We start from the raw sequence: 21,546 nt of genomic DNA on the forward strand, positions 1-21,546 counted from the left end.
CGTTCCACCCGCCCGCCGGCCCGCAGAGGCGTTGCTAATTTCCAGTGCTGTTGTGCGCGCGCGCGCGCATTCCGACGGGAGGCGGCCGCGGGCTCGGCTATTGGTTAACGGTACCGGCAAACCGACGTCGGACGGAGAGTAAATAATAATACGGAAAGGAGAGGAGAGAAAAAAAAAAAAGAGAGAATATAATAATAATAATAATAATAATAATAAAAACACGAACGCTCGGGAGATTCGTTTATCCGTCGCGGCCGTCTTCTCTCGTCGTTTTACGGTAGCGGATCTCTCTTTATCATCTCCACCTGCGGTCCCCCACGCACGCACGCGCACCTTCCGCCGCGCCCGTGGACCGCAGAAAACGGGACTCGTGAAAGGAAAAAGAAAAATTGATTTTCGCCCGTTCCCGGTGTACGTAAATATATCATGCGCGCGGCTGCTACACATTACGTTACGTTCTTCTATACATCGTTCGTTACTGTATAAAATGAGCTGCGGATAGTAATTTATAGTGCGTAGTGCAACTATATATTACGCGAAGGCATGCGAGCACGTTTTTATAGGTCGTACCGCTTGTATTTGAACAACACCGTATACGGTCCAAAACCGGAGAAGTGCATCTCCGCCGCCGCCGTTTCTACGGGGTTTTATAGCCGAGACGTATAAAAATCTTCTACTCCACATCAATCTCGAAGTTAGGTTTGCAGTGATTCTCTCCGCTCATCACTACGTTCTACATTAGCCTTCCTTTTCATTTCTCCTGTACGAATCGCGTCATCGCCGAGGACATTCGCGGTAAATGTGTGTATGTAATGTATGTACGATTTTATTGTTCGTGCACTCGTGGTATTCACCAGCAAACGCATATTGACAGTATTACGATCGATAAAAATTAAATTAAAAAAAGAACGTTTTTTTTTTTTTGTCCTGTGCGGCAAAATTTTTCGGTTAACTTTTTTTTTCTTCTAATATATACGTATATATGTACAGATATAGGTGTGTCAGGGTCGCGCAACAGCGTTTTTTTTTTCGCAACCATACACACGGTGAAAATCCAATCACGGAATGACACGGTATATATACCTATATAAAACATAATGTGCACCGCCGCCAAACATTGTTCGATCACGCCGGCGTAATTAGGTTTTTGTCAACGGAAACGATACGCGCGACGATCTAAAATATTGCGGAGATACATTGTGTTAACACTGTTGTCGCACGATGCGACGAGACCTTTACCGCGTGACGTATACAGGACAAGGAGGTGAATGTAAGACAGTGTCTACACGTGTTACTCGTCGGGTGAAAATTTGTTTTCACCCGGATACGCTCGTGTATAGTGCTCGTACCCGCGTGTAAACATAATAATAATAATGATATACGGACGCGTATTTCACCGCGATGTGTAATATCACACATCGTATTATTAAATGACGGGGAAAATATATATTTTTACGCGCGTCACAAAATCGGGACACCGTATCGACACGAGCGATTAAAAATTAAATGTAAATCTGAATAATACATTATAATGACATTATAATGGCGTTTTTAATTTTGAAAAATAAAATAACACTGTCGGTACGAGGAAATATTATTATCCAGCGGTCGCTTCGTTTCTCCTTTTCGCCGTTGCCGCCGCCGCCACCGCTACCGTCAGACGCCCCTCTAGACGGTCGAGGGTTTTCGATTGGTCTCCGCCGCCATCATCGTCATTGCAGCCCGCCGCTGCCTCCCGCTGCAGAAATCCCGACCAAAACCCCCCTTCGCAATAATAATAGTAATAATAATTATAATATTAATAATAATAATTATAATATCAATAATAATAATAATAATAATTATCATAATATTATAACGACGTACGTGCAAGTCGTTTCAATAAAACTATGTTTGTACGTAGACGATTCAATTCCAGCAAACGAGACCGTGAGGGCGTTGTGCCGAAATACGACAACAGCGTAGAAATCGGACGAAAAAAAAAACGTGAACACGCGTCACAAGATTATAATAAATGTATTTAAATACATTAATACGCCTGAATATCGACGATTGCCATGACGGATCCGTTCGGATGCAACATAATCGTTTGTAGTCGCGCGGTGCGTCGATTGCAGTCCAGACGATTGAATAATATTATAATATATTATGTATATAAGTCAAAGGTGAAGAGAAACATACGACCACGGTTGTGGTGCGCCTCCGGAGGAAACGATGGAATTATACGCGGAAAACTGCATACTTTGGGTGAACGGCAGGGATTTCTCGGATCGACTCGCTGAGGTAAAATGAAAACAAAAAGAGTCAAAGCGATAAAAGCGACAATAACTTTCGATCGAAACAGTACTAACCATCCGAATACGGTTTAGTCCCCCCGTGGTCGTATACTCGCAATAAAGTTTTCGTGGTATATACGAGTATACTTGTATGTATGTTTTATATAACTGTGTACCTATAATAATTGTACGGTACGTCTCGTTCGCGTAGAAAAAAATGCCGACACGTTGGATTTCGAAATGGACCTACTACCCGCGCGCGGGGACTGCGCGTGAACGGAGAAGACACCCGCGGGCAGGATTAACCGTAGTACCGGACCAATGAGCGACGGGGTCGGGTCGACCGGTGCACGCATATGTGACGTCGTAGAAGTGCGCGCCGAAATCCATTGAAAATAATACGCGGTCGCAGATTTTGCGAACAGCAATCGTTGCGATACGACAAATATTTTACGCCCAAAGACTTATCGGACGGCAAAAAGTGTCCGGTACACGGTACGTGATGTGCTACTCAACTGACTCGGTGGCGGTCGGAAAAAAAAATATTTTTATAACATCCCACAGCTGTCGAACGTATCTCCGCGAAACGCGGTACATAATGGTTAACGGTTGTTCGAGCGACGGCTAACCACGGACACGACCGAAACGTGTACAGAAATCGCGCGCGACGTCGACGGAACGAACTGTACTTCGTCCGGGACACGGGGTACGCGCACACGGTTCGTATTAGGTAGTTTTCACCAGGAGGCAGTTCAATCGAGTTGTCTACCGTCGTAGTGTGTAGACGTGGTGTTCTTCCGCAGAGGTACATCCACGGAAAATCGACTCCTGTCGCGGTGGTCGTTATGGTAACATTTTATGTTAAAATATGATCCGGTTCGTGCACAACGCTGCTGTTACCGCACGAACACGCGATTCGACGGGACGCCGCGGCTCTGTCCTGCGAACGGTTTTTTACACGTGTCCGTACGCGTGCAGTCGTTTTCCGTCGCGGCAATCCGAATACCGTGTGACGCGGTCCCGCGTGAAAAACTACGGTCGCCAAACGTTTACCGATTACCAGCCGCGGTCGGAAAACCGTAGACTTCCCTCCTCCCGTTACGGCTGCAGTTGCACGCGCGGCAAACAACAACGTACACCGGTCCGCGCGTCGGGTAAACAGTTGGCGAACAGCGTTCGGAGTAAACGTCGAAAAAACTCCGCCGAACGGTAGTTACGACGCATTTGTCGGTTAAAAAGTGTGCACGCGCGTCGTCGAATTCCGTCGCACGAACGAGCGTTTCATTATTTTCTTTTTTTTTTTTTCAAACCAAAAACAATACGTTCCGCGATACCGTACGCGGCGGAAAACGATGCATCGCAAATGCGGATAACACGTCGTATTCGATTGATTATCGGCTATCGGTTTTGTTTTTCTTTCCGAGCAAATATTTGCATAATGATAGTGTTGCACTACGATCAAGCAGCGCGTGCACACGCTCACTTTTAACGGAACCGCTACCGCAAACCGCGGACGATGCAGTTTTAGAAAAATAAAAATTTTTTTTTATTTTTTACAGTCGATCGCAACACGAGTTTAACGTCGACGCCACAAATATATTCAGCACGTGAACGCGAGCACACGATTTACAGATATTAATAACTACAAAGAGCGATTGGTTTTCGATTTTTATTTTTTTTTCATTTTTATGATTTCTTCTATGCACTACACGAACTTTCTCATATTCGAGCGCAGGCAGTCGCATCATTTTCCTCGTCCACTGTGCATACCTATAATATACGTACACGTATCGCACATGCGCTGAAAAACACCTAGAAATCCTATAAACGAGAAACATTAAGTATATATATATATATATATATATATATGACACCGGCGGCAATATATTTATGTGCACACATACTTATATATAAATGTGTATCATAAGCTTATAAAAATAATCTACTTATTCGGACCAAAAAACCATACAATTTTCGAGTCAATTTTGCTACGATTTTTACGGTCTTTCAAGACGTACAACAATATCTTACAGTAAAACGTTAAATACATATAAATATAAGATTAACGATTTCATTTATATCGTAAAACACTGAAAATCTTGTAAACCGCATTTGCACGCAATTGAATGGTTGGCGTAAACTAAACCGACAAAACGTTTGTCACTGCAGTAGATATATGTTGTTCAGTGAAAATACTATATAGCTATTTAGATACCAATTAGAAAGGCATATGATACACACAACGTTAAAACAATAAAGATAATTAAAACACTCATATGTCAATAATACATTATCAATATATATTACTAATAAATAATACAAACCAAACACTATCAGACTTGGTACAGAAATTTAAGTCTAGTGACAACAGAACAAGTACAACGTTGATTTTTATATTATTATTATTACATTTTTATTTACAGTTTTTTTTTTTTTATTTATCGTTTTATTGTAATTATGTACAAAATGTATAGAAATCATAATAATTATAATAATAATAATAATAATAATAATAATAATAATAATAATAATATTCATAATATTTATAATAATAATAATAATAATAATAATTAATAAAAAAAAAAAAAATTGTTGAAAAAAATTGATTAGGGCTTACAAATATTATATGATCTCTTTTTTTTTTTTTTTTTTTGAGCTGTAAACCTTATAACACTACAGAAAATAATACAATAATAATATTATTATAGCGCTGCATCCGTGTCGGATTCAATGTTATCGAATTCGCACACATAACCGGAAAACAATAGGTTATCCGGCCGGTATAATTCTATATCATATTTGTGTATATAAATGTATTATATATTTATGGGGGTTTTCAACAACGAAAAAAAAATATAATAATAATAATAATAATAATAATAATTATAACGCGAAATGTGTTCGGGTCACCACTGCATTAGTATTTAACTTAAAATATATTTTAAAATGAAATAATAACCATCTAATCGTTTGTCATACATCTTTTAAATTTAAATTAAATTTATCGTTTCGAAGAGATGATTTAAGATTTTTTTTCTTTACATATATGTATAAATATATATACATATAATTTATTTATGTATGTTTATATACGTTGTTCCTTAAAAATATATACCCTATTTTATAATCTTTATAATCATCATCATCACTTAATCACGACACAACAATATTTACAAATAGTTTTTTATTTATACAAATTATTATTATTTTATTCGATTTTGCTTTTATGCATATTAAAATATATATAATATATACATACATATATATATATATTATATATTTTTTATTTAAAATTGGGAAATAATGGCACAAAAACAACTCGGATCGTCGTAAATGGCAAAAATCCTATACAATTGGGGAGGATTCACCGGTATGTAGATGTAAAAACGTAAATATATTATAAATGTAATAAAAAAAAATAATAAAAACACACACACAGAGTATTGTTCTATTTTAAAAATTTAAATTTGGACAAATAGTTTGGTTGGAAATCGAAAGGGAGGAAAGTTCACGACTCACAGCCAAAGAGTAAGAAAAACATTTTAGCCTAGATAAATAAATATGTAGGTATTTATAAATGTATGTTTATTTATTAGTCTAAACAGTATACTAATAAAGTATAATTTAGAAAAACAAATAATTTTTTTCGTTATCAGTATAATTCTTTTAAACGAGAAGAAAAATATAAATCATAACAAATAAAGTAGGATAATGTTGTGAACACTAAGAACATTTGGACGGGAGAAAAATAAAAATATATCCGTACGTATATAATGACGAAATGAAATGTAAACGAAAATCAAAAACCGGAAAAGGATAAGAAAACAGAAACAAAATGTTTGATCTATCTCACGTTCTAATTTTGTTGTACCTATTTTTTTTTGTTTATTTTTTTTTTTTTTTTGTAAAAAAATAAGAAGAAAAATAAACTATCAGTTGTTCCCGCCGCGCGAATACCGATTTAAGCGAAATCTGATGGTTTTTCACTGCAGGATTATTTGGCGTGTTGTATGCCAAAAAACGTCACCATCGATCGATTGTCAGTGTATAAGTAGGTGCAGGAACGGAAACGAAAAAAATAATAATAATGGTAATATAAATAATAGTTGTCGAAATAAAAGAAACAAGGGAAAAAAATCTTGAAGCCCGCGACTAGCGATTCCGGAGTGGATGTACGCAGCTCCGTGGTAATACGCTCAATAATTGTATAATGCCGACGATGATGTTGACGGAATTTTTTAAACTAGTATACTATAATGTAGTAGTGTTGACGAATAGCTACGCGAAAGAACGCCGTACGGTGGTCTACATAAATTACTGGATTTTATAATAACACGGGGCACGCGACGAGATGGTTGTTTTCCTTTTATTTTAATATTCGGTCTCTCGAAGAGTCGCGTGCCTGTCACACTACGTATACACATACTATACACCTACGCTAAACGTTGTTTTCACAAACATCCTATCCTAAACGCTAAGATTACAAAAATTAATCGAAACAAAAAAATAATAAGTAATCAAAAAAAAAAAAAAGAAAAATACAAAAAAAAAAAAATAATATCAATTATAATACACGAGAATAATAATTATGTGTATAAAAATAATTTGTTGCTGGTTAATGAAGGGTGGGATGGGTGAGTGATGGTTGGCGCGTGAGTAAAAGACGGGTAAATCGTCGAAATTTCAAAGATTGCAATGTCGTTGACTAGTAACAAAATAGCAACGGGGACGGGGGGACGGGAGGAGTAGTCTCCGGAGGTGCAGATACCAAAGGTATATAAGTATAAGTAGTTTACGAGTCGTCCGGTCGTCGTATTTTAACTGAACGGTATGAATTCGTTGTTGGAGTACTATGACGAACGAAATCGAAGAAAACGAATGTTTGTCAGTTGTATAATTGTTCGGATTATATAGGCTATCGGGATATCGTAATCGCGCGCAGTTTAGGTGATAATTGGGTATTTCTTCGATTTCGCGATAAACGAAAATAATGTGACAAACGCACACGCACACACGCGCCTGGCAGTTCGTTCGGCTGTTGCAGATAATAAAACGCTATTCCGTCGCGTACGCAAGCCGCCGAATACGATAATAATGTTTAAACGGTCGTGGTTTTAAACGTTTATCGAACGTCGTTCTCCTGCACGCGAACCGAACCAGCTGGCGCGAACGCATTATGTAACACCGATAGGCGCACGCGTATCCGCAGATATTATTGTTGAAACCGTTACACGGTAATATTATTGCCCAGCGATAACACGGTCGACTTCGACTTTCGGTACGAAAATGTTTGAACTTAACGTGAACTCGCGGATTCGAGACTTTCAAGATTTCTCGGCCTCCCGGACCGGTGCATAGTGAGTTAGACATCGCAATCGTAATCGGTGCGGTCCAGAAGACGATGAAACGAACGGGACGAGGGAATGTTAAGGACGTACGGTGTCGTCGCCGGTGTGTACAGTTCGTTTTTCGGAAACTTGCCGTGCGCGAGAAAAACAAACACGACATCGACGCGCGATAATAACGAGGATAATAATATACGCGTATGCCGCGGAGACGCGGGAGCGCGCGCGGCACTCGGTGGCGGTGGCGGCGACGACTGCGTTTAACAAATCACAGTGATTTAAGGCGGTTTGTTTTGTGTGCGTGTAAAACAACCTTACACGCCCCGTCTAACGATCTCGTTCGGAAATCAAAGAAAAAAAAATGAAAATAAATAAATGGAAATAAAAACATTACTAATTGAATACATTATACGTATATTTATGAGCTATCTCGCCCCGGGCCGTCGTGCCGCCGAACAGGATAACCAGTTTTTTTATTACCGTGTTTTCGGCTTTTTTTTCTCCTCTCATCCGATATTTGTTTCATCGGATTACGCAGCTCGCGCGCGCGGGCGCGCGTGTGTGTGTGTGCGTTCATTTATGTTATTATTATCGTAATGCCCTGTACATGATATTCATATACACATTCACGCGCGTAACGACAAGTCTATTACATGCAAACGAACGTGAGCGTAATATATATAATTGTAATATGTGTGTGCACACGTCGTAACCGAAAATTGGTTTTTATTGTATAAATACATGTGTATATATATTTTTTTTTTCCCATTTCGGGAATTGAATAATTACAGGGGAGGCGTTGAAACTTTTTATGTACATGATAATCGCGTACACGATATTCAATCGTAATAATATTGTCGGGCAGGAGGACGATCGCGAGACGACGCGGGAAACGACCGGGAGCAGGATGAAACGGATTCGGTCAGCGTGCCGTGCGGTACCCGCAAATATGTATTTACGATGTACGTACGCGCGCACGAACACGTTGACCGGGATGGATGTGTCTGTAAACGATTTTTGTTTGTGTGCGTTTTTTTCCCCCGATTTTAATTTTTATGGCACGGTCTCGCGACGGACGACCCCGCGGGGATTCGCGGTCGAAACGCGAAATTAGAGTTTCTCGTTCGGGGCCGCGGCGTTTCGGCGTTCTTACGTTATTATAATATAAATACATACGTAAAAGGGAGGCGGTGAAGATCGTTTTGTTTATTTATTTATTCATTTTTTTTTTTTTATAATTTTTATTTACGTATAAAAAATGATGCACTTTTATGTACAAAGCAACTGTATAGATACATAAAAGAGCTGTTTCGTATGTGCATTCGAATCAAAATCATCCCTGGAAGAACCACCCATGTTATCATAATATACATACATATTACCTATATTTAAACACGTTGTCGCACATAATAATAATAATAATAATGATAATAATAATAATAATGATAATAATAATAATAATAATAATCATAATAATAATAATAATAATAATAATGATAATAATGATAATAATTATCATACTGATAATAATAATACAGAGGAGGGTTCAACGAAAATTTTAATTTTTATAACGTGCGAGATTGAAACTCCGAATTCAGCGGAGAGAACGTTATTCAATTTCAGCGCAATTCGTATTAAACGTTTAGATTTTAACGTGGTTTAAAAAAAGGCCGACACACGTTTTTTTTAAAGAAAAAAATAACGGAATTAAAAAAAAAAAATAAAAATAGGAAAAAACAATGTGTGTTAAGTTCTTTTCTACGGGGCAGTAGGTATTTTACAAAGTTGTTTTATTTATATATATATATAAAAAAAAAAAAAAAAATAAGAAACATTTTGAGAGATAAGATCGTGATCTCCCGTTCGCGCATTTATAACATTGTTAGTTAATTTTTGTTTATTTATTTTTTTGTTTGTTTTTTATTTATGGCTTACATGACACGTCGTGCGGAGCGAAGTGGCGCAGCCGTCGTCGGCGAAGTCGGCGGTGGCTGTAGCTTGCGGTGTAGTTGCTCGGACGACTTGCCGCTACTGCTGCTGCTGGTGTTCCGTGCCGCTTACATGTGATGGCCCAAGTGGCCCATCTGCAGGTCGGGTGACATGGAGTGCGGATGGGTCTGTTGGACGAGGTTCTGCTGTTGGCTGTGCGACAGGTACGGATGGTTGTGCGCGGGCTGTTGGTGGCCTTGCGCGGCCGCGGACAGCCTGGATTCGAGCGGCATGTACATGCGTAGCAGATCACTGCTGCCGAGTTGCTGTTGCTGCTGCTGTTGCTGCTGTTGCTGCTGTTGCTGCTGTTGCTGTTGCTGGTGCAGCTGCTGCTGCTGTTGCTGGCACAGCCTAGGGCTGGGCGAGTGTCCGCCGGACTGCGCGGGCGGCGTGATGCGCTCGGACTTGATACTGTCCGGGCTGTGCGACGTGGACGGCGGGCCCTGCTGGTACTGGTTCATGTCCGAGTACAGGTTGTAGCTGCCGTTCAAGTAGTGCATGGACGCGGCCGCGGCCGCGTTGTTGTTCATCTGCGGCATGTCGTATCGGTACCCGGCGGCCGCTTGAGACGCGGCGGCCATGTGCGACGCGTACGATGGCTGCTGCGCGTACGGGTTCGGGTCGTGGTGCATGCCGAAGCCACCGTTGGGCATGTAACCGTTCATCTGGTGGTACAGCTCCCGGCTGCTGTTTACCATCTGCTGTTGGACCGCGGCCGACGCGGCCTGAGAAACCGTGTTCCGGCCGCCCACCACTGAGTTGTCGCACGGCTGTCCGCCGGCACCGGCCAGTGATAGCGGGCCGCCGCCGCCCGGCAACGGGTACTTTTCCTTCTTCATCAGCGTCTTTGTCTTGCGCCTCGGCCGGTACTTGTAGTCCGGGTGCTCTTTCATATGTACCGCGCGCAACCTCTTGGCTTCATCGATGAACGGCCGTTTCTCCGTCTCGGTCAGCATTTTCCACTCGCTGCCCAGACGCTTACTGATCTCCGAGTTGTGCATCTTCGGGTTCTCCTGGGCCATCTTGCGGCGCTGCCCGCGCGACCACACCATGAACGCGTTCATCGGCCGCTTCACGCGGTCCACGTTCTGGTTCTTGTTGGCCGACGACGAGTTGTTGTTGTTGGGCGACGGTAGCTGCAGCTGTCCGCCAGCGCCCACCACGTGCCCACCCACCTGGTGATGGTGGTGCACGGCTTGCATGTGCTGGTGGTGCTGCTGCTGCTGCTGCTGCTGTTGCTGCTGCTGCTGTTGCTGTTGCTGCTGATGGAGCGCGGACTGCTGCTGCTGCTGCTGGGACGGCGGTGGAGAGGACAGCGGCTGTTGGCCGCCACCTACTTGCGGACCGCCGAGCACGACGCCCGCGGGCCCGATGCCGGCCAACATGCCCATCTGGTTCAAGTTGCCGTACGCGTGGCTCATGTGATGGCCTCCGCCGGCTAGCAGGCCGGAGGAACAGTTTTTGATTTCGGTGTCCATTAGCATTTTATCACGTGGACGGTGCTCGCGACCAGTGCAGGCTGCGACGGCGGTGTGGCGCGACAGAGCGGTTGGGCGGGAATCGGACGCGGCGCGCGCGGAACAACGGGTGTCCGCCGGGTCAACGCGGTGTTGACATATACGTTACGTACGCGAGTCGCGATCGACGGGACAGATTTCGACGGACGACGACGGTGCGATAACAGAATGTTTGTACGTACTATGAGCGGGATGCTATGCGACGACGACGTGGCGACGGTCGGACGACGGACGGGCTGCTGCGGACGAACGGCGACGACGGTATTCCCGCTGCATGTGGTGAGCACGACGTCGACGAAGCGGGTGGACGAGACAGTGATACGAATGGAATCGCACAACGGACACTGACGGAGAACAAAAAAAAAAAAAAATAATAGCGAACGCGGCGACGACGATAATAATTAACGGGTATTATCAATTACTATTGTCTTTGAGTGCGTTGTTATTTGAACAAAAAAAAAAACAAAGTGTACGTGCCCGGTGTACGGCGAATACGTCGAACGTGCAGGTCTGCCGCTAAAGTACTACGCGGACGACCGAACGCTACTAGTGCGGAGCGCTACGGCGGCTGCGGCGGCGGCGGCGGCGGTGGCGGAGTGTGCGCGGTCGTGCCCCACCACGTCGCGCGCAGGTATCTATCGATTGTCGCGCCGCCTCCCCGGCCAATCGGGTTCGCCGACGTCACGGCCGCTGGGCGGCCGCCGCCGAGTGAACCATATTTTTACGCGACCGCCGCCGCCGCGCGCTCGTCCGACCGTCCCCGCGCGCCGCCTCCGCACGTAGTACAGTACCCCCCCTACCACACCTTTTCCGTGCCGCGATCTTCGCCGCCACCGCCGCCGCGAACGGGACGAAACCGAAATTTCATGACGGGATGCGTCGCGGCGCGGGGGGGGGAGATTCGGGGGGAGACTTGCGAAATAAAAACGCGAAATCCGTCCGCAACGAACGACGGAAATTTCGCGCTCGACGGAAACGAAAACGAACCTCGCGGACTTTCGCGCTGCGACCGTTACGTTTACGGCCGACACCGTTGTTTACCGTTCAAAACGATTTTCGTTTCGCGTACGCCACTCGCGTCGTCGATAACGCGGTACGTTTTATCTCGAATTCGTACCGACCGGCAGACAAACCGGACACGGCACAAGCGAGTGTTGCTATAGTTATTATCGATGTACGTGAACGCTATCGACGTCCGTACGTGTTATTTTCGACCTCCGCCGGATTAGTTATTTTTTCCATCGTAATCGGTCGTTACGATCGTATCGCTTATCGTGTTGTACGTCTGCTGAGACCATACCGAACGACGGTGTAACAATACGAAAACGATTGTTTTTCATCTACTTTTAAATATTGTGCACACGTGGTACTATACGCGCGGACGGGGTTTCATACAAGTCTATCATCGCAGCGATACCGATTTCGTACATCGTGACAAAACCCGTTCGGTAAACCGGAAGCTTATCAACAAGAAAGAAAAAAAAAAATTAACAATATTCCGTGCAACAGTTTTGTTCGTTGAAACGCATCGAAACCTAAATGTTTGGTGTTAATAATAACGGAAACCGACTAAAATTACCGGTCGATCAATTAACTTTACTGTTTTCGTACATAATTCTGCGTAATCTTTTTTGAACTAACATCACCAAGTGTAGTACATCTAAATAAAAGCGCAATTGTACGTGCGGAGATTCCTTTGTCGCCACGTTATTGTATTACAGCCGTCGTCATAATGTGATCACGAAAAAGGGTCTCTACGCAACAAGGTCAAAGGTCAATATTCTATAGAAGTGCGTGTATGATGTCGGAAAATCGTATACATTATATTACTCGTATAGACCGCGAAACACCAGCATCCGATGATCGTCCACGCACGCGTCCGATTTGTTCACGACAATAATGATGATAATAATAAACTTTTTTTACGCACACACTGTCCCCTATGCACGTAGATTTATATACATCGATATTACAGTATGAATAGCATTTATTCGGTACTGTACACTACAATGCGTGTACAATGTAGGAATCACGACGACGGTAACGGAGCCCAGGATTGTGTACTACGACGCACTTACGGTGTTGTAGGTATGCACAATAAGTAAACAGAGTGCGTACGTCGAAAATTGAAAGGGCGTGATAAAATCTCAATCGTTCGGGTTACAGAAACGGTTTATGTTGTACGCAAACAACAAGTACCGTAGAATTGTTTTCGACCAAATTGCAGAAAAATTACACTTCATTTCCATCATCGAGATACCTGTATACGTTTAAATCGATTATTTTCAGAAGGAACAATGCTCATTTCAAACATGCGGATTTCATCGTAGGCTATATTTAAAATTTATCATATACCCATATTAAAAAATTGCAAACTTTTGTGCCTGAACAGTATTTTTCTGTACGACTATACATAAATACGAATAAAAAAACGATCAATATTTATGATATCTCGCGCTAGATATTAAAGACAATATGTTCAAGTACACTTAAATCAATTTGTAAGGCGTGATGGCACCCCGAACAAAATCCATCGGCGTGAGTCCGCATTTGAACAATTATTGTTTTTTTTTTTTTAAATTTTCTTAAACGTTCATTCATGTCTTAGTTGTATACAACAATAATTATTTCCTTTCACTAAACCGGACAAAAAATTTTATCCGTGCAGTTCGGAAGTGTGATAAAATATAAATGTCCTAACCGAAAACCATGCATGTACATGGATTTTCTACGATATTAACATCGTTGTAGGTACGGTGTATTATTTTTTTCAAACCAGTTAACTGTAATATCCCCAACGTTTTATGTGTATAGATAATATAAAAGATCTATAATGCCTTTACCTAAATCTCGTCTACGTTCGGAATGCGGTATATTATTATTTCTTAAATATAAATATTAACATACACGTGATATATGTGTATGCTGTACGTGCGTATATAATATAAAATATCATAAAACATTAAAATATAATATGAACTACATCTTCATATTTTTATTAGATGTTTATATAATAATATTCCACCTATCTAAAATATCAATATGCGAAATGCGTTTCACGTATGTTTCTATCCTCGTATATACTGCACTCAAGTGTAGATCTATAAATGAAAAAGGAGGGCCTGGACGAAAATAAATGTACTTCAAGTATGTATAATTACAAACATTAAGTTTAGTGAATAAAATAATAATCATACATGCATATCATAAAATAATAATAAAAAAACTTTAATAATAAAATTAAGTTTTATTGCATTCATCAAATAATAACATACGAAAGAGTGGAAAATATTTAGTGGTTGAAAAAAATATTACTGTTTATTAGCAAATTAATTTAATCAGTCCTCTGTTTTTATTCTCTTAGGTGAATATTATTGAGGACTATATAAATTATCACGATTTTCAGTCACTCCTAAATATCAATAAGCAATATAATATAACACGTTATAAATGTAGTACAATTCCTCTTTAATTAACAAATTGAAAATATTTTTTAAATATTTTAAGTACCAAAGACCTTAGGGAGGATCTTTCAGCCCCCATATCTCCCTCTTGTATCCGCGCCTGTCTGCACTCAATTATTATATCATTTATACATATGTAGTTGTATAACAAAAAATAAAAATATCAAAATAAAACATAATATATTTGGTCTGTCAATGGAATAGCAGTTTTTTTTTATTGCACGGGCTCAGTTATGTGTTACAGGTTTATACGTTTCAGGTATATATATATATTTATATTATATGTATATATGTATTATGTTTTTAGGTACCTACTTGAATTTCTACGTAAACGCGTTTCTAAAACGACAGGTATAAAATATATAGCTACAGTTTACTGCGAATTACCTTAATGTTTCGTTAAAATCAAAAAATATGTGTGCATGGGTGTATCCGCGACATTCCTTTGTCTACGTGTTGTTCATATTTTGAACATTCATTCCCATACTGACCTAAACGCGTATCAGCAGAAATATCATAATGTATTTTATTTGATACTTACTTTTAAAACATACATTTATTCGAAATCATTTTTAGTAGTATGTTTGTTTTGATTATAATATAATTAGTACCAGACATTAAACGTATGCGAAATTATATGGTAATTAAGCGTTTAAATTGTAGAAATTCGATAAAAATTTAATCATACACATTTATATAACCTAACCTTTGGCTCACATTAGCATTGTTCGGGTCTACGTATAATTGTATAATAAAGGTTTTAACAACATGTTGTAAATTGAAACATACACGTATGAGAATTGCAAAAATATATACATATATATCGTGTACTTTTGTATTGCACAATATACAATAAATACCGTGAGTAAAATTTACGTATTTCAGAGAAGGAAAAGGGACGGTATTTTATTTTTTATACTCCAAAAAGAAAAATGTATACATATACATCTAATTTTTGGTGAATACTGCAGGCTATATTACACATGGCTTTATATTATTGAATAAAGACTATCTAAATAAGTAATTATAATCATACATTTTTTATTCGACGTAAATTGTATATTTTCAAGTAGTATAGGGTCAAAAAAAAAAATTAAATTAAATAAAAATATACTGGTAGACGTATATTACGCGCCGTCGAGTCCGCCTGAGGTTTAAGGCTTACAAATAACGCTTTTGTGCGTCACAATAGAATGACCCATTAAAAAAATAAATATATATATGTTATTATTTTCCCAACTTTTACCGTTCAAGGCACACAACTTATTGTTGAAAAAAAAACATAATTCCTAATGGAACATCTTAATAAAACACAGCTGGACGGCCCAAATATAGTGTATATATTTATACGACGAAGAGGCAAACAAACATTACAAATAGCGAATATTTTTCGCACATTGGGCACATATAGGCCGTTGCCAGTGACGCATTTATTGGGGGGGGGGGGGATATATCCCTTCCCTTACCCTTTTTTTTCCATATATTAAGTACAAACTGCACTACTGTTATTATTTATAATTTTGTTATCCTGTGGGCAGTGACTGACAACACGTGAGAGATATTACACAACAATAACAACACAAAATTAAAATAGAACCATATTCAGGAAAAGCCGGGTAAAACCCGCTAATACCTACCATGTAATAAAGATAGCTCACTGTTATACTAAATATTATACAAAGTATGCAGTGCACGAAATTTCTTGCGACATCACCACAGCGGACTATAAGGAATCGTCGATTTTAAAATAATTATTTCTAATCGCATCGCATTACTGTGATCGCACATTCGTACATCATTCCACGTTCCCTCTCTCATAGCCGCATTGCCATTGCGCACTTGTTGTTTTTATGTACCTACCTAATTCTTTTTTTTGAAGTAAATTAATTAATTTAAACTGAATAATTGAAAGTTATAAATCAATGGCATCAAAAAAACCATGCAGTAATAATTTATTAGAACTCTTATTCACCAGTAATAGACCCATGCTCTAGTTTGGCTGAATTAAATATGTGGAGAACAAAGTTAGTTACAGAACACATTGTTCTCAGGTTAGGACTACAGGCATTTGCAATTTGTGATGAAGAGTTCTGTCCAAATATAAACATGCTATTAAAAATCTTCTGCACCCTTCCAGTGTTAATAGCTACTCCTGAGCGATCATTTTCCAGTTTAAAAAGAATAAAGTCATACCTCAGGAATAGTATGAAAGAGGTAAATAGTTTGTAATTATTTCTTTTAATTTTCAATAAAAACATTTATAATAACTGTTTAAAAATGTGTGTGTTTTGTGATTATAGACTAGACTTAATGGGTTTTCACAAAGAGATTGAAATTACAACAGATGAAGTGATTAATGAGTTGTGTATGAAAAATAGAAAACTAGAATTTATTTTATAAATTAATAAATCAGAGTAAAATAAAATTAAATATTATTATTTTTATTGTTATTATATACCTTACATGGAGTAACTAACAAAAAGTTGTAACAGCACTAAACAAATTTTGATGTCCCCTTCCTCAAGAAAATCCTATATACGCCCCTGGCCGTTGCAGTTTAGTGGATCGCATGGTTTTCGTTCATCGTGTATAAATATAGTATTATCAAAGTAGGAAATCATCAATACAATATCCAACGTAATATTGTAGTACGAATCGAGTATTTCGATTTTTTTCAACGATAACGTAATATGTTCATGAACATCGTGTTTAAAAACTGCTGGTTTAATATTTTATGTTATTATCTGAGACACATAAAGGCTTCATAATTAATGTATACATTATATATTATACCTACTTTCATGTTGTGGCTGCACGCATATGAACTCGATACGATAAAACATTTACTCATGACAGTTTTAATTATACAGGTAGCAATTATAATGACTACCTTTAGCCGTATAAAATAGGCATTTTACATAATACTTATCTGCGAATTTCTAATCGATAAAGTGTTTTTCCGAAAACCAAACCTTGCAGCCGTATCATAAAACGTATGTCGCAGGTTAATAGTTCATTATATTTTTTAAATATAGAGATTCTTTCCAATTAATACTCTCCAGAATCTACGCGCAAATTTATAGTTATAATCGTCGCAATACCTAGCTCGTAGTTCGCTAAAACATAACCTACTCACTTTATGGAAAGATGTGTTATACGTATGCATAGACTGACGTCATATCTAGTGAGAAATATGTATATTTGGAAATCTGCAGGTGTTCATTACTATCTATATTAAAATTAAAGTAAATATTATTGTTGGGAGTATAAACATATATTTAATGTTTACCTATAGACCATAGATGTCTATATGTATATTACAAGTGTATCGACAGTGTGTGTACTGTGGCTTATCAAAATCCATAACTGTAAAGTATAAGTCGATGTAGTATAGGTATACTTAATATTAAATGTTATTATAAATATTAAGCCTAACGACATATTATACGAAAAACATCAATTTTTATCCATGTGGAAATTTCGAATTTTATTTATATTATATCTCCTCGGCACAGATGAACTTTGTATCACAATGAAGGAAGTGCACACATTCACACACAAATTTATATATACCTATAGACACAATATATTTATAAAGTGTGAATCGTGAATAATGCGCAATTGACATATGAGGTATGCACGTATATATTATAAATCAGTGGTTTTCAACCTGGGGGTCACGAATCATAGGTTTAGGGGTCGCCAAAAATAATGGATGATATTATTTTTCCATATTATTTAAAAAAAAATAAAGTAAATTATTCATTTTGTGATATTTTTAAGTGTAAATAAATCAAAATTGTTTATCATGTAAATATTTTATCGTTAATTAAATCAAATTTTGATGAATAAAATGGCATTTTTTTTTTTTGAAAAAGTCGCATTACAAAAAAATAAAAAATGGGGGGAGGGGTCACGATCCGTAAAAGGTTGAAAAACACTGTTATAAATAATATGAGCGCTTGCAAATGTATTATTTTTTCCTCTTCGATCTATATAAGACGTATTCTTAAGCTGTGTCTAAAGTTGAGTGCTATGGCTACACGTTTACGGATTTAACAATCCAAATTACAGCGGAAATGGCATGATTGTCGTGGTACACATGTATAATATATGTACACGTACGTCACAGCCACCCATAAATATATTATAGTATACGTATAACACGCGATGATTTGTACGTAAACTGACGAAACTATTAGGGTTTTAACATCGCACAAACACGTTGCAATTTTCAACGTTTATATTTGAACGGTTTAAATCATAATATTCATTGACGGCATAATTGTTTGCTCTTTCTCTCACTCTCTCTCTCTCTTCAAACACACGCACGTACATATTTAGTACGATAAGAATATATCGATCACTAATATTTATATTGTTTGTTGTATTGAGAGTGAAAACAATCGCGTTGTTGTGATGTACGCGAATGCGGACTAGTTAACGCTTATATTATACTATAGCTGATTACTCGTATACTAATGTTATCATAGTCTATCTACACACTGCTCGTAGTATCGCACGATGATCGATGGCGATCACATCGAAGTGCGCTCGGTATGTTATGTGTACGATGAATTAAATTATTTAAATGTGTTTCTATATTCGCAATAATACTCGTATTATAATATTAAATTAAAAGGTAAACGAATTACGATTTTATTTGATCAGTGGTGGCCAAACTACGACCCGCGGGTCAACTCCGGTCAGACATTATTTAATACCTAGCCCACGAAAGTATTCTAAATTACAACACTTATTTGCGTAAATATAATATTTTACATTTACGTAAAAAAAAAAAAAAAAATAATTAAAAATACATTTTTTTTACGGTCCGTAGTAAAAAAAGTTTGGCCACCACTGTATTTGATCATTGTCATCGACGTATCTACATCTGTACGCGTACAAGTAGATCTGTACACGACTAACCTCTCATTAATAACGTACACTGTGTAATAGCCGGTCCTGGACGACAGTTTGATTTTCGGTTACAAATCATATTTCTTTAAAAAAGAAAACTTGTTTAAAACGCAATAGTCTCTTGTACACGGTCTTCTGTATTTTCTGAAATGTTTTTTTTTACTATATTGTAGGGATTAAAGAAAATGCCACTTATTATAAAAACGCAGTATAGGGTTCGGAAATGCCAATCTCGAATCAATATGATCGCTTATACAGTGGCGTAGCTATACAGGGAAGGGCCCCGGTGCCGTATGGCTCTCGAACTGATATTATCCTTACATGAAAATTCAAGGTGAATATTCATTATATTGTTTTTTTTTTTTTTTTTTAATGTGAATAATTATTTATTACGGAATGATGAATAAAATTAATTGTCAGATAATTAACAGATGTGCAGAGTAAAATGAAAATGCCGTTTATTAAGAGGTACTATTATAAAAAACAAACAACTATTGCGTGTATTATTATTATTCTGCTTCAATACTGATTGTTACTGGTACCACCACGTACGATTTGGAAATTTATATACCATCAACATTGTTAATTATTTTAGAGAAATATTGTTTCAAAAATGTTCAAGGTGGCCCTTTTGCTCCGGGGCCCCAGGGCACTGCCCCGTTTTGCCCTATGATAGCTACGCCACTGCGCTTATAATGCAAACGTAATTAGTTGCGCGATCGCCAGGAACATGTTTCCATCTATCACCTAACGAATATACATCGCACGTACACGTATATAATGTACGTTATAAGTATATTCTCTCAAATCGTATAATTGTATATTATACAGATATTTTATATGGTTTACCATATCGCATTAATAATAATAACACAACGAAGCTGACGTTGCAGAGTAATAGTGTTATATATATATATATTATGGTTCGTGGTGCAAGCGTTTGCGTTTTATGGACTTTCGGAAAAATAAGCACTTGCAAAGTTCTTTAACGCGGAATATTAAATTTCTCTAGGGACCGCTCGGATGAAGTAAACATAGTGAGTCCATAGCAAGTCTAAAATCTCCGCAGTAGACGATCCGCGAAAGCGACGCCGGCCCTATATATATATATACGTATTGTATAACGATCCGATAAGAATATGTATATTTAATGCCCACAAACATTGTCGTACAAGCACACGCACACGCACACACGAAATGATAATAATATTAAAGTATATATGTCGCAATGTGTGGAGAATCAAACATTTTAAGTAAAGGAATACCGTGTGCGAGTTTAATAAATCATATTATTTTATTTATTTTTTACATATTAACGTCTCGGAAAGCAAGAAAACAGTTGAATATGTTTATACTTATACAATTATTATCATCATAGGCGTCCTGTTTCAGATGTAGCTTTTATTTTATTATTTTTTTTTACCACTTACCTCCTTTCTAAATTCACCTTAAAAAATAATTAAGTGAATACAATAGACGTAGGGCAAGTCAATATATAAAACAAAACTAAGTAACAATAAATACAAATTTATTAGACTTCTATAGTAAATTATAGTTGGTTGTTATGCGCATAGCCTGTAATTGACAAAAATAATTATTAAAAAAAAGAAGTTTTTGCAGCTTTTCGTGTAGAGAAGTGTGTCCATTAACGATTAAATAATTAGCGGAACACACGTTCGTTGTGCTCCGGGCGATTGTACAAAAATTATCTACACTTCGGTTACATGGTAGTTGGGAGCCAGACTTCTTTTTATAGTTTCGCGTATTACGTCGATCGCGGAAACAAGACTTTCTGTTTATGTTTCATAAATAATAAGTTATTTTTTTCTAATTTATTTATATTTTACCGTGACGATAAGCTTAGAGAGCTTAAGAAAATTAATTGTTGATAAGTGCGTTGTACGTAACTATACTTATAATGAAATTAACATTAATTTACTCGTCTACAAAATTATTTTATAAATTATTTGTGTACCACCTTATACGAACATCATGAATCGTCACTGATAGATAATTAATAATTTGTAGATCATCG

The 21,546-nt window shown here is 38.2% G+C and overlaps 1 protein-coding gene across 1 annotated transcript; it reads right to left on the minus strand.

The window, feature by feature from the left end:
• Positions 1-9,118: 9,118 nt before the first annotated feature.
• LOC112694506 (transcription factor Sox-2-like) lies at positions 9,119-11,682 on the minus strand. The gene has a single exon (XM_025569997.1). The coding sequence runs from the start codon at positions 11,092-11,094 to the stop codon at positions 9,679-9,681; it is 1,416 nt and encodes a 471-aa protein (XP_025425782.1). The 5' UTR covers positions 11,095-11,682; the 3' UTR covers positions 9,119-9,678.
• Between the last annotated feature and the right edge of the window lie 9,864 nt (positions 11,683-21,546).

Source organism: Sipha flava, unplaced genomic scaffold (assembly GCF_003268045.1).
Source record: "Sipha flava isolate LNK unplaced genomic scaffold, YSA_version1 0_pilon_pilon, whole genome shotgun sequence".
In the NCBI taxonomy this organism is placed as follows: Eukaryota; Metazoa; Arthropoda; class Insecta; order Hemiptera; family Aphididae; genus Sipha; species Sipha flava.